The sequence below is a fragment of the Narcine bancroftii genome, chromosome 1, assembly GCF_036971445.1.
Source record: "Narcine bancroftii isolate sNarBan1 chromosome 1, sNarBan1.hap1, whole genome shotgun sequence".
Classification (NCBI taxonomy): Eukaryota; Metazoa; Chordata; class Chondrichthyes; order Torpediniformes; family Narcinidae; genus Narcine; species Narcine bancroftii.
In genome coordinates, this window is record NC_091469.1 from 316,690,713 (window position 1) to 316,703,679 (window position 12,967).

General features: G+C 39.6%; 1 protein-coding gene across 1 annotated transcript in view; it reads right to left on the reverse strand.

Moving 5' to 3' along the window:
- Nucleotides 1–4,622: 4,622 nt before the first annotated feature.
- LOC138747333 (aryl hydrocarbon receptor repressor-like) overlaps nucleotides 4,623–12,967 on the reverse strand; it is a 314,193-nt gene continuing 305,848 nt past the window's right edge. The window contains exon 11 of the mRNA XM_069906446.1: nucleotides 4,623–6,297. Within this exon, the coding sequence (XP_069762547.1) occupies nucleotides 5,088–6,297 (1,210 nt within the window). The 3' untranslated portion in view covers nucleotides 4,623–5,087. The remainder of the gene's footprint in view (nucleotides 6,298–12,967) is intronic.

Sequence of the window (12,967 nt, forward strand, 5' to 3'; positions counted from 1 at the left end):
ACATTTGGAGTGTAACATCCATGAAATTCATTAACTTTGGTCTGCCGTGAGGCAGGCAGAGAGTCGCCACTTGTCTAGCGCCCCTCGCAGAAACCCACAGCCCCTGGTGTTCTGAGGCGGCCTCCCCTCCAAGCCCTGCGCTTGTGTTGCCCCCGAGATCAAACAACCCCAGGCGTCTTCAGGCTCTCACAACCTACAACGTGTGGAACTGTGTAGATCACCCAATGATGCCTGAGGAATAATATTGACCAGGGTTGAACTTCCCTGATATTCTTTGAAATAATTTCACTGGCCTTTTTTATTTGATCTGAGCGTGCAGAGCAGGCTCGATGTAGCACTAATGTGGCCAGAATAGAAATGTCATGACAGCAAAATGGTCTGGCATTTCTCTCTTGTGTTGTCCCTGACACAACTGCACTTCTAGAATGCAGAACTATTACAAACTGACTGGAGCTGAACATAAAATAGGGTTTTATTAAAAACACTTTCAAAGGCTTGATAATCGACTGAAATAATCTCTAAAGTAATGAAAGAATACTGGACTTCGTAAAAAGCAAGTGGGAAGGTGACATGGAACACAAGTCCAAATGTCCTAATTGACAACCTTTTTTACTGAAGCAGTTCGCATATCAGTGTTGTGTTCTATAAGGCACTGTTTGTTTCAATGAATTCTCCCAAAACCTGGTTTTTTTTTTGACAGGAAGCAAATAAAAGCATAGTTTTAAGGATACTAGATATGTGTTGTACTTAAATAATGCTTTTTCATAAATATGTGCTTTCTATACATTATGGCTGTTTACATTCAGTTACAAGAAATGTTCAGGAATATTGACAGCATGCTGCAGCAATCCGTAAACATTCACGATCAGAGGTTATTCTCAGCATTTTATTGTTTACAACTTGATGTTATAGACAGGATGAAAGTGAATCCCTCTTGCATTGCGATGTAACGTGACAAAGAAGGCACTGTACTGAGAAAATAAATGAGGAAAATTATGGCCAAAATTCTGAATTGAACCTAATGATATATGTCACTGACCCAAACTTCTAATAATCTCTTCTAAGGCATGGAAATACCCTTTACAAACATTATTTGCTGTCAGACACAAAAGTACAGCAAAACCCTGATTTTACGCGCTCCGATTTAACACAGATTCGGATATGCAATGAGTCATTTGATTTGGACTTCGGGCTCCCGGCAGGAGGGGGGACCTCGGGCTCCCGGCAGGAGGGGGGACCTCGGGCTCCCGGCAGGAGGGGGGACCTCGGGCTCCCGGCAGGAGGGGGGACCTCGGGCTCCCGGGCAGGACATCAGGCAAAATGTAATTACATTGAAGCCCCCAATTTAGAGTGATCCTGCTTTTTTATGGACGCCAAAGATCGCGTAATAACGAAGGGTTTCCCTGTAGTAAGCCATGATGTAATCAAAATTGGGTGGCACCGTTAGTGTCGCAGTTAGCACAATGTTATTACTGGGCCAGTGACGCGGGTTCGAATCTCACGCTGTCTGTAAGGAGTTTGTAAGCTCCCCCCATGTCTGCGTGGGTTTTTCCCGGGGGCTCTGGTTTCCTCCCACTCTAAAAGTTAACTTGGGTGTAATTGAGCGGCGCAGGTTTAAATGCCTGGAATCGGCTTCTACGGTGCTGTAGATAAAAATTAAATTTAAAAAATATGGCATTTTCTGAATTCTCGGAAACACCAGGGCAGGAAGAAAACATTTGTAGCTAATCTTTAGCAGAGTGCAAAATAAAGATTGGAATGTATACATATGTTAAAGTAAATGCTAAAATATAATAAATAAAATATTCAAACTTACTTGAAAACTTCACCATGTTTTGATATTGTTTCCCTGAGGAAATTACAATTCGCATGCATTAAAAAGTGTTTTTTTTTCATTTGGCTAAAGAACATGCCAAGTAGTAATATCCTTTAGATTGCCAATAAACACACGTTTGGGCTTCGTACTAAAAGGTATAATATTTAAGAATATAACAATGTTAAGAGATAAAAGCTGGAATGGACCACGGCTGATCCTCTGCCTCATCCCTGATCACACCAACATTAGTATTCAAAGGGAAACTAGATTATGAGGATCTGAAGTTCTTGCCAATTCAATTGATTTCCTTTGATTCCAGTGGAAAAAGTTGTTTAAATCTCCGACTTGCGGAGAAAGGCTGAATTATGGACATTAACCAGATTTCCATGTCAGGTTGCCCTTATTATACACGTCAAGGTGTAATTGCCTCAAACCCCAACAGACTTCCATCTGCAAAATCTGAGTGTAGGAAAACTGGATTGAAATCCCACGGCGGGGTCACCGTAATTAATTACAAATATGCACCATTTTACAATGTATGAAATCCACTTAAACTTGCTGTCATTCAATATTACTTTCAAACATCAACTTCAATGTTTCTGCAACATTTATCATTAAAAAAATTAATACTGACATTTTTACGCGTGTGTTATTTATATTATATACAGTAAATCCTCTAGATTCCGGATAAGTGAATTTTCCTGTTGCTTGAGATTGCCTGTTGCAGAGGTAGTGAACTAACAGCAAGGTGCGCCAATTTGAACCTTCTGCATTTCTTGCCTATTTTTTTTCCGTGATTTGTTTGCCGGTTGCTTGAGGCTGCTGGTTGCTTGAATTCTGGGTAAATAAAGAGGTTTTTTTTTACTGTATTTGGAAAATGGCACTAAGAGAGCACTTTGGTGGAATATTGTCTTATTTTATGCTGGTGTCCAAACATTTGAAGGAATTATTTGCTCATGATGTTTTAATTTTCTTAATATTATGATGCTTTTGAAAAAAAAACACACTCATATATTTTTGCTGGGGAAAGTAAAGGGTCATTTAAATTCACCCTGTTCCTGCAGATGTTACATAGAAAAAGGGTTCTGCTGCAGGTACAGAAGACTCTTGGATGTTACTGAGAACCACGACATTTAAGGAACATCCGAGATGTTTGGGGAGTTGACTAATAACTTAAGGGTCTGCATTCTCAGTCTCAGAGTGGAATTAAGGGGAGCACATAGTGCGAGGCCAGAACCACATATGGTCAGTATATTTTTCCCTTAAAATTCATTAGAAAACATCTGGTTTTATGACAATTAAACCAATTTATGATCACCCTGAACTACTACTCCACCAGTATAAGTATTGTATCTTTGAGCTGTGTCTATTAGAGTTACTCAGAGTGATAGCACAGATTCTATCACCAATGTGTATATGTACATATGTACAGATGGTAGTGTAGGATGACTGTGTAGCCACACCTACTGGCAGGTCTTAAAGGATTGCTCCTAGCCAGACCAGGTCATTCTGGACTGGTTGACCTACTTGTGATATGCTCCAGTCTTTTAGTTAATAAAAGCCTTGGTTTGGATCAACAAGTCTTTGGTTCTTTCGACGCGCACTACACTCAGATAGCACACACAAGTCCAAAGCCAAGGTAAATGTCACACGTGTCCGCAGCTCACCCCTAAGCTCTTGTGTTGCACATGGTAGATTTACTAAGAACTTGCCTTTGGTTCGTATTTTTCAATTATCCCAAAGCAAGGTAATTGGGTTCTTTAATTCCATCTGAAAAAAACAGAAAGCTTTCTCTAAGGCCTGAGCCACTTGTAAAAGGTATCAATTAAATGTTAAATAGAGGATTAAACCAGTGGTTCTCAACCTTTTTCTTTCCGTTCACATCCCACTTTAAGTAATTCCCATGCCATCGGTGCTCTGTGATGAGTAAGGGATTGCTTAAGGTGGGATGTGGGTGGGAAGAAAATGTTTGAAAACCACTGTTTTAATCGTACCTCACTGACTTGCTATGTGCACGGTTTCAGATCTCCAAAGGAAATAGGCCAATGACAATTTTTCTCAAGCAAAGTATTTCAGTAACAATTGGGTCTAGAGCAGTGATCCTCAACCTTCCCTTCCCACTCACATCCCACCTTAAGCAATCCCTTACTCATCACAGAGCACCGATGGCATAGGGATTACTTAAAGTGGGATGTGAGTGGAAAGAAAAAGGTTGAGAACCCTTGGATTAAACCAAACACCATGTACTGACTATATTTGGCTGTAGGTATATGAATTGCGCTGAGTTTCTTGAACAGTACAGAGTTACAGTTTTATCACACTCAAAGGAAGTCTAGATATTCTTTTCTGACTGCAATCCTAGAAATCTATGTTCATGGTTAGACTACATTGGACAGTGGCTCAGCATGTTAACAGCATAGACCTAAACCATTAAGTACAGGTTTTGGGACTAGATATTTGCAGAAGAGCACCAAGCTTCTGTTTTAAAGAGCAGAAACTCATTGGAAGAGAACAAAAAAAATCTTGTGCTGGTCTGCTAGAATGTTATACATATATTTTAAAAATGGCTCTATGGTGATACGACCACGGCACTGGGCCGCGTGGCCACCAGCCAACTGCAGGGGGCGACCTCTATACCTGCAGAAAGACCACCTGGGAGGCTGACTCCACCCGGCCAGCTGTCAATCACTGACCTGTATATAGAATTTAGCCGGCCCCTCCAGGGCCAGTCACATGCGGAGCCATCCAGACAACTATTAGTGTACAGCAGAGTTTAAGTGGATTAAAGCCTGCAGTACAGTCTTTTCTGTCTGCTTGTTGCACCACAGGGTTCTAGTTTATTTTCACTGGTAGCTATACCTTCAGAAGTTCCAGAATTTCGCCCCCGACTTTTTTTTTCCCCCTGCCCAGTTCTCTGTCTTCTTTAAGATTATTTACACAATTTATGCATTTGACCAAGGATCTGCTTTAGAATGTAGCTGGGTGTCAAATTTTGTCTGAAAATGGTTTTGCGATTTCTTTCAATTTAAGGCAAGTTCATGTTCTGACAGCATCTTCCTCAAACACAACTGACTTCAGAAAGCTGACCCTTTCCACCATGCCCCAAGAACAATTTTTTTTTCATGTAATATTAACTGAAACAGTTTGAAATAAAATTCTCTGATAAACTTGCAAAATGAAGAATAGAGGGTCATATCAGACTTCTGGTCAAAAATATTTGAGACAAGAACTTTAAAAAAAATGTACAATGTTTTCTTCTGTTGTGGAAACTTTACAAATAGGCATTTTGTGTAATCTTGTGAGTCAATGAATTGATCAGGCAGCTGGGCATGTTTTTCTCCAGGCCTTCCTGTACGTCGTGCAGACTGTCACAGGACCAAGGAGGAGAGGGTGTGGGCTCTCGCTTGATGACTGTGCGGATTAGATCGTGACCTTTGAATGGCATTGGCGCTTTATATTCTGCCCGACCTGGGCCCTTATCCTGGATAACATGGTGCGGAAAGGCAAGGGCTTGCAAACTGTCTGCGGGCTGAGAGCAACTGGAATGGGTGTCTTTCTGCGGACTGAAGTGAACCATGTCCATTCCTTGCCTTGAAGGCCTGTTGTGGTTGCAAGCACTACTCACCATCCAGCGGCCACTGCTTTTGACTGCGCTGGCTCCACAGAAGGGAGCTGGTGGAAGAGGCTTCAGCTTCTCGCAGGGTGACAGCTGTTCCAGTGCGTTGGGATCACACTTTAATTGTGATTGTCCTGTCATGTTTGCAGCCATCCTTTTCCCCACTTCACTGTGAACCCAGGGTTGACCTGGAGATTCCAAGGACCCACCTGGTCTGTTTTGCAGCTCCACATTGTACTCGCTTTTGATTTGCACCCCATGGAACATTTCCATACTGCTACAGTATTCCAAGGGAAGGTCCTTCGACCTGTAACTAATGGGATTGCCCATCGCTGAAGCACCTTCTGACTTGTAGCTGTGAGCTGGGTAGCCCTCCAGGACAGTTGAGTGTAGGTCGAAGAGCTGGCTCTGTTGCATCTTGTCTCCAATAGCCCGGAAGTTCTGGACTGTGTTTTGAAAACTGGAGGCTTGTGCATTATCCCTGAGTTCAGGCTCTAATCCCAGTCTTCTGCCACAGAAGCCTTTAGCCACTCGAGCAAGGTCATTATTTGTTCTCCCCACCGGCTGCAGATTTGAGGGTCCTCTGCTGTATTCTGACACCCATAAATTATCTGCAATGGAAACCTTTGAAGGTCTGGAAAATGAGGTGCAAAAATTCAGTGGCTCATTCTGTCTGATATCACCATGATTTCCAACAGATTCATATTTCTCCTCTCTTCCTTCTTTTGTGGAGGACTGCTCATACAGTTGTTTTGAGGGCAAAGATATGTCACTGCAGTTGTTGTACACAAACTCATTGGCATTGCCTGACTGATCGGTGCCTGGTGGGTTCCTCAAATGTTCTTCCTTGGTCCTCTCTGTATCCCTGTGGGAAATCAGATCATCAATACAACATACAGTGTAACTCCGATTATCCGAAATTGGACTCTCCAAAATCCTCATTTATCCAAAATGTTTTTAAGAATTTGGATTAATGAGGATATCTGAAGCAAATCAGAAATCCTTATCATCTGAAATTTTTTTGGAGCCAGACTGACCAGGGACCTCAGGCTCCCGGCAGGAGTGGGGTCGTAAGGGTCCCAGTGGTGGAGGGGTGGGGGAGAGAACCTGGGAGGGGAGGCATCAGTGACTGATGGCTGCCAGCATTTTATATTTGGTGAGATTTAAACATTATTTTAATGCTTAAAAAGCCTTCCCTTGTTGTTGTTCAAACAACGCTACAAGTGACTTGCTGTTGCTACTGGGGTGTTTTTAATAAATGACCGGTTCTCTGAAAATAAAAATGTTTATCAGAAATGGGCCCGGTCCCGACCGTTTCAGATAATCGGAGTTGTTCTGTACATATTCTGTCCAATTCAGTTAGCGGACCTTGAAATAAAGCCAACGCACAAAAGTGCTGGAGAAAAGTCAACAGATCTCACTGGAGGCAAAGGTACATAATTAATGTTTCAGGCCTGCGCCTTTAGTCATGGCAGGCAGGCACGAATAAAAAGCTGGGGGGGGGTGGGGGAGGAGGGGAGAAAGGGCAGGGGGAGGAGCAGGCACAGGCCAACAGTTGGACATGGATAGGAGGGCCAGAGAGGAAGGGTGCAGATTGATCGGGAAATACAGCCACCCAACCCCTTCAAATATTTGTTTTTTAAACAAGCATTTGATAACTTTGACCAAAACAGCTATAGCTATTAAACAGTTTCATTAAAAACACAGCACTGGAGAAACTCAGCAGGTCAAACAGTGTATTTTATATAGCAAAGTTAAAGATACAGAAGCAACATTTTGGGCTAGAGTGTGAGCAAAAGTAGACAGGTGTCTGAACAAAATGGTGGAGGGGAGGTGCAGGGGGAGGAAGACATTCCCAAAGACAGGAGGTCATAAGGGAGGGCGGGCACACCAGCAAGTGGGTGGGGGGGGGGTGAGTCTGTGAATGGAGAAGGAAGGGGAGGTGAGCTGGAGGAAAGGAGGGGAAGGGAAGGGAGGGAGAATGGAGAGCAGGTTTAGCTGAAAGAGGAGAAGTTGATGTTGATGCCATCCAGCTGGAGAGAGCCCGGATGGAAGATCAGGTGTTCCTCCAATTGACAGGTGGTCTTGGTGGTGTTTCAGAGTATATAGTGGTGTTTGGGAAATAAATTGGGAAAGGTTTGGTAGAGCAGGTCACACACAAACACTTTAAAGCACAGAATTTTTTCAGGAGCTTTTGCAAGAGACTCATGATGGACTGTTGTTTGCAAAAGGGCAACAAATGTAACAACAGGCAGTAGCAGCTTTGTCTGGAAAACAGAACTTTTTGTCTGGAAGGTCATGTGATCTTTGCAGGCAGAGAGCAGAAAAAACACAGGCTTTACTCTCAGAGTGGGAGGGAGTGAGAGAGAGACATCCAGAGGGACAAGCTGGGAAGCTTTGGAAGACGGCCTGGTCAAAGGAGAGGACTGGATGTCCGGTGTGTCCCTTGGAATAGGAAAAACAGAAAGGAATTCTGTGGTGACCTGAAAGAAAGAGGTTATCATCTGGAGAACCTGAAGGGGGCAAGTTTCGTCAGCAAGATACTGGAGTGGCTGATTAAAAAAGAATTAGTTGTGGATGCCCTGGAACAAGAAAAACCCTCTCTCTGAAAATCAAAAAGAACTCTCCTGAGTGGTAACCATTTACCAAAGCCTGGTGAACTTTATTAATGTTTTTCTGTGCACAGTATAAGCATTGCCTGCAACCAGTGAGATTGGACTGTGAACCAAAGGACTTTGCTGAACTTTACACACACGTGTGCTTAGATTTAGAAGGGGGTTAAGTAGGTTAAGTGAATCAATAGAGACAAATTTAAGTTTCTATTTTCATGTTCAAAGATGATTAAAAGCAACTTTTGTTTAAGTTACCCTTTGTCGTGCTGCATATTTATTGCTTCTGGGTTTTGGGGTCCTCTGGACTCATAACAGGAACAGTACATAAGGCCATGGGCAGACATGTGGAGTGGGGCGCAGAATTGAAGTGGTTGGCCACTGTGACTGATGAGGAAACTTATGCAGACACTATTTAGGATTGAAAATTGTTGGGCTTTATATTTCACACTTTGTCAATGCAAGGACACACAAGAAAATAAATAAGTAAGAAGTGCCTCATTAATGTTGAATTAGATGAATACCTAAACGCAGCCTAAGGATAGTGTTAAGCTACCCCTTTAATAGAACCAATACGTGGTAGGATGTTCACAGAGTACTATGGTGGGGTGGGGGGGAGGGGAAGGGGGAACATGTTGCTGAACCACACAAGGAACATGGCTAGAAGCTTGAGCAGACAATGAGATGCAGGAGGAACTCAGCAAGTCACACAGCACTCATGGACATTCATGGTCAGCCAACAGCCCGTGGTTCTGGTAATTGCCAGCCAATCTGGTGGTTAAGGGTCCAGTGTGAAAGCTTGTTAATTGGCACGCAGGCATCAAATCAGGCCAGGGATGGACCGCCCAGGTAGGTAGTATCATCCCTGGGGTCTGATGAAGCCTGCGTGCTGATTAGTCCAGTGTGAAAGGGACATGGGGCATCCTGGGATAAAGTACTGACACATTTTTTTAAATTTTTTTATTTTTCACACTATAAACCATATTGACCAAGATACATACAAACATTTTTTTTCTTGAATATATACAGTGTCATTTTCTCTCCCTTTTCCCCCTCCCTTCCCTCCCTCCCTCACCCCCTTCCCCATTTATTCAAAGTTCAATCTATAAGATACATTAAACCCATTAAACAATGTTGTCACTTAATAAAAATAAACAAGAAATTTTACTGAGTCAGTTCTTTTCGTTGTCTTCTCCTTCTGTCATTTTTGGTGGTGGAAGTCCATGGTAGGATTTCTCTATTGTATTTCATGTATGGCTCCCATATTTGTTCGAATATTGTGATGTTATTTCTTAAATTATATGTTATTTTTTCTAATGGAATATATTTATTCATTTCTATGTACCATTGTTGTATTCTCAAGTTGTCTTCTAATTTCCAGGTTGACATAATACATTTTTTTGCTACAGCTAGGGCTATCATAACAAATCTTTTTTGTGCTCCATCCAAATCGAGTCCAAGTTCTTTATTTCTTATATTACTTAGGAGGAAAATCTCTGGGTTTTTTGGTATATTGCTTTTTGTGATTTTATTTAATATCTGGTTTAGATCTTACCAAAATTTTTTCACTTTCTCACATGTCCAAATTGCATGAATTGTTGTTCCTGTTTCCTTTTTACAGCGAAAACATCTGTCTGATACTGTTGGGTCCCATTTATTTAATTTTTGAGGTGTGATGTAGAACCTGTGCATCCAGTTATATTGTATCATGCGTAACCTTGTGTTTATTGTATTTCTCATAGTTCCGGAGCATAGCTTTTCCCATGTTTCATTCTTTATCTTTATGTTTAGATCTTGTTCCCATTTTTGTTTAGGTTTACCGTTTGTTTCCTCGTTCTCCTTTTCTTGCAGTTTGATGTACATGTTCATTATAAATTTTTTAATTATCATTGTGTCTCTAATCACATATTCAAAATTGCTTCCTTCTGGTAACCTCAGACTGTTTCCCAATTTGTCCTTCAAATAGGTTTTCAGTTGGTGGTATGCAAACATTGTATCGTGAGTTATATTATATTTATCCTTCATTTGTTCAAAGGATAATAATTTATTTCCCGAAAAACAATTTTCTATTCTTTTGATCCCTTTTCTCTCCCATTCTCTGAAGGAAAGGTTATCTATTGTGAAAGGGATTAGTTGATTTTGCATCAATATTAGTTTTGGTAGTTGGTAATTTGTTTTATTCCTTTCTACGTGAATCTTCTTCCAAATGTTGAGCAGATGATGCAATACTGGTGAATTCCTATGTTGCACTAATTTTTCATCCCATTTATATAGTATATGTTCAGGTATCTTCTCCCTTATTTTATCAAGTTCTAATCTGGTCCAATCTGGTTTTTCCCTTGTTTGATAAAAAACTGATAGGTATCTTAATTGTGCGGCTCTATAATAATTCTTAAAGTTTGGTAGTTGTAAGCCTCCTTGTTTGTACCATTCTGTTAATTTATCTAGTGCTATCCTCGGTTTCCCCCCTTTCCATAAGAATTTCCTTATTATTTTCTTTAACTCCTTGAAGAATTTCTCTGTTAGGTGAATTGGTAATGACTGAAATAGGTATTGTATCTTTGGGAAAATGTTCATTTTAATACACTTTATCCTTCCTATTAGTGTTAGTGGTAAGTCTTTCCAATGCTTTAAGTCGTCTTTTAATTTTTCCATTAATGGATGGTAATTGAGTTTATATAGATGGCCGAGGTTTTTATTTAGTTGTATACCTAGGTATCGCATTGCTTGTGTTTCCCATCTAAATTGTGATTCTTTCTTAAACTTTGTGAAATCCGCATTATTAATTGGCATTGCTTCACTTTTATTTGCGTTGATCTTGTACCCTGATACTTCTCCATATTCCTTCAATTTCATATGTAATTCTTTTATTGATATTTCTGGTTCTGTTAAGTATACTATAACGTCATCTGCAAATAGACTGATTTTATATTCCTTCTCTTTTATTTTTATCCCTCTTATTTTATTTTCTGTTCTTATCAGTTCTGCTAGTGGTTCTATAGCTAACGCGAAGAGTGAGGGAGATAGTGGACATCCCTGCCTAGTTGATCTGCTTAAGTTAAATTGTTTTGATATATATCCATTTACTGTCAATTTCACCAATGGCCCCTTATATAATGCTTTAATCCAATTAATATATTTCTCTGGTAGGCTGAATTTTTGTAGTACTTTGAATAAATAATTCTATTCTACTCTGTCAAAAGCCTTCTCTGCGTCTAAAGCAACCGCTACTGTTGGAGTTTTATTTCCTTCTACTGCATGAATTAAGTTAATAAATTTACAGATATTGTCTGTTGTTCGTCTTTTTTTAATAAATCCAGTTTGGTCTAGATTTACTATTTTTGGTACATAGTCGGCCAATCTGTTTGCTAATAGTTTACCTATTATCTTATAATCTGTGTTAAGTAAAGATATTGGTCTATATGATGCTGGTGCTAGTGGATCTTTCCCTGTCTTTGGTATTACTATAATTATTGCTGTTTTGCATGAATCTGGTATGTTTTGTGTTTTATCAATCTGGTTGATTACTTCCAGGAGGGGAGGAATTAATAAGTCTTTAAATGTTTTATAGAATTCTATTGGGAATCCATCCTCTCCTGGTGTTTTATTGTTCGGTAGTTTTTTTAATATATCCTGTAATTCTTCTATTTCAAATGGTTTTATTAATTTATTTTGTTCCTCTGTTTGTAATTTTGGTAGTTCAATTTTAGTTAGAAATTCATCTATTTTGTCTTCTTTCCCTTTGTTTTCAGTTTGATATTGTTGTTCGTAGAATTCTCTGAAGTTTTCATTGATCTCCGTTGGATTATATGTAATTTGTTTGTCCTTTTTCATTAGTGCCATTACCATTCTTTTAGTTTTTTCTGTCTTAAGCTGCCACGCTAGAATTTTGAGCGTTTTTTCTCCTAGCTCATAATATTTCTGTTTTGTCTTCATTATGTTGTTCTCCACCTTATATGTTTGTAGTGTTTCATATTTTATTTTTTTTGTCTGCCAATTCTCTTCTTTTAGTTATATCTTCCTTTATTGCTCATTCTTTTTTATATTTGTTATTTCCCTTTCCAACTGTTCTGTTTCCCGATTGTAGTCCTTCTTCATCTTAGTTACATAACTTATTATTTGCCCTCTGATGAACGCTTTCATTGCGTCCCATAGTATAAACTTATCTTTCACTGATTCCGTATTTATTTCAAAGTACATTTTAATATGTCGTTCAATGAATTCTCTAAAATCCTGTCTTTTAAGTAGCATGGAGTTTAATCTCCATCTATACATTCTTGGTGGGATGTCCTCTAGCTCTATTGCCAATAACACGGGTGAGTGGTCCGATATTGCCAATAACAGGGGTGAGTGGTTCTTATATTCCGTTTTCCTAACTCTCCCTTGAATGTGGGCTGATAACAGGAATAGGTCTATCCTTGAGTATGTTTTGTGTCTACCCGAATAATATGAATATTCCTTTTCCTTTGGGTGTTGTTTCCTCCATATATCCAAAAGTTGCATTTCTTGCATCGATTTAATTATAAATTTGGTTACTTTGTTCTTTCTGTTAGTTTTTTTTCCAGTTTTATCCATGTTTGAGTCCAAATTAAGATTAACATCCCCTCCTATTAATATGTTCCCTTGCGTATCTGCTATCTTCAAAAAGATATCTTGCATAAATTTTTGATCTTCTTCATTAGGTGAGTATACATTGAGTAAATTCCAAAATTCTGAATATATCTGACATTTTATCATTACATATCTCCCTACTGGATCTACTATTTCCTCTTCTATTTTGATTGGTACATTTTTATTGATTAATATAGCTACTCCTCTGGCTTTTGAATTATATGATGCTGCTGTTACATATCCTATCCAATCTCTCTTTAATTTCTTGTGTTTCATTTCAGTTAGATGTGTTTCTTGTACGAATGCTATATCAAT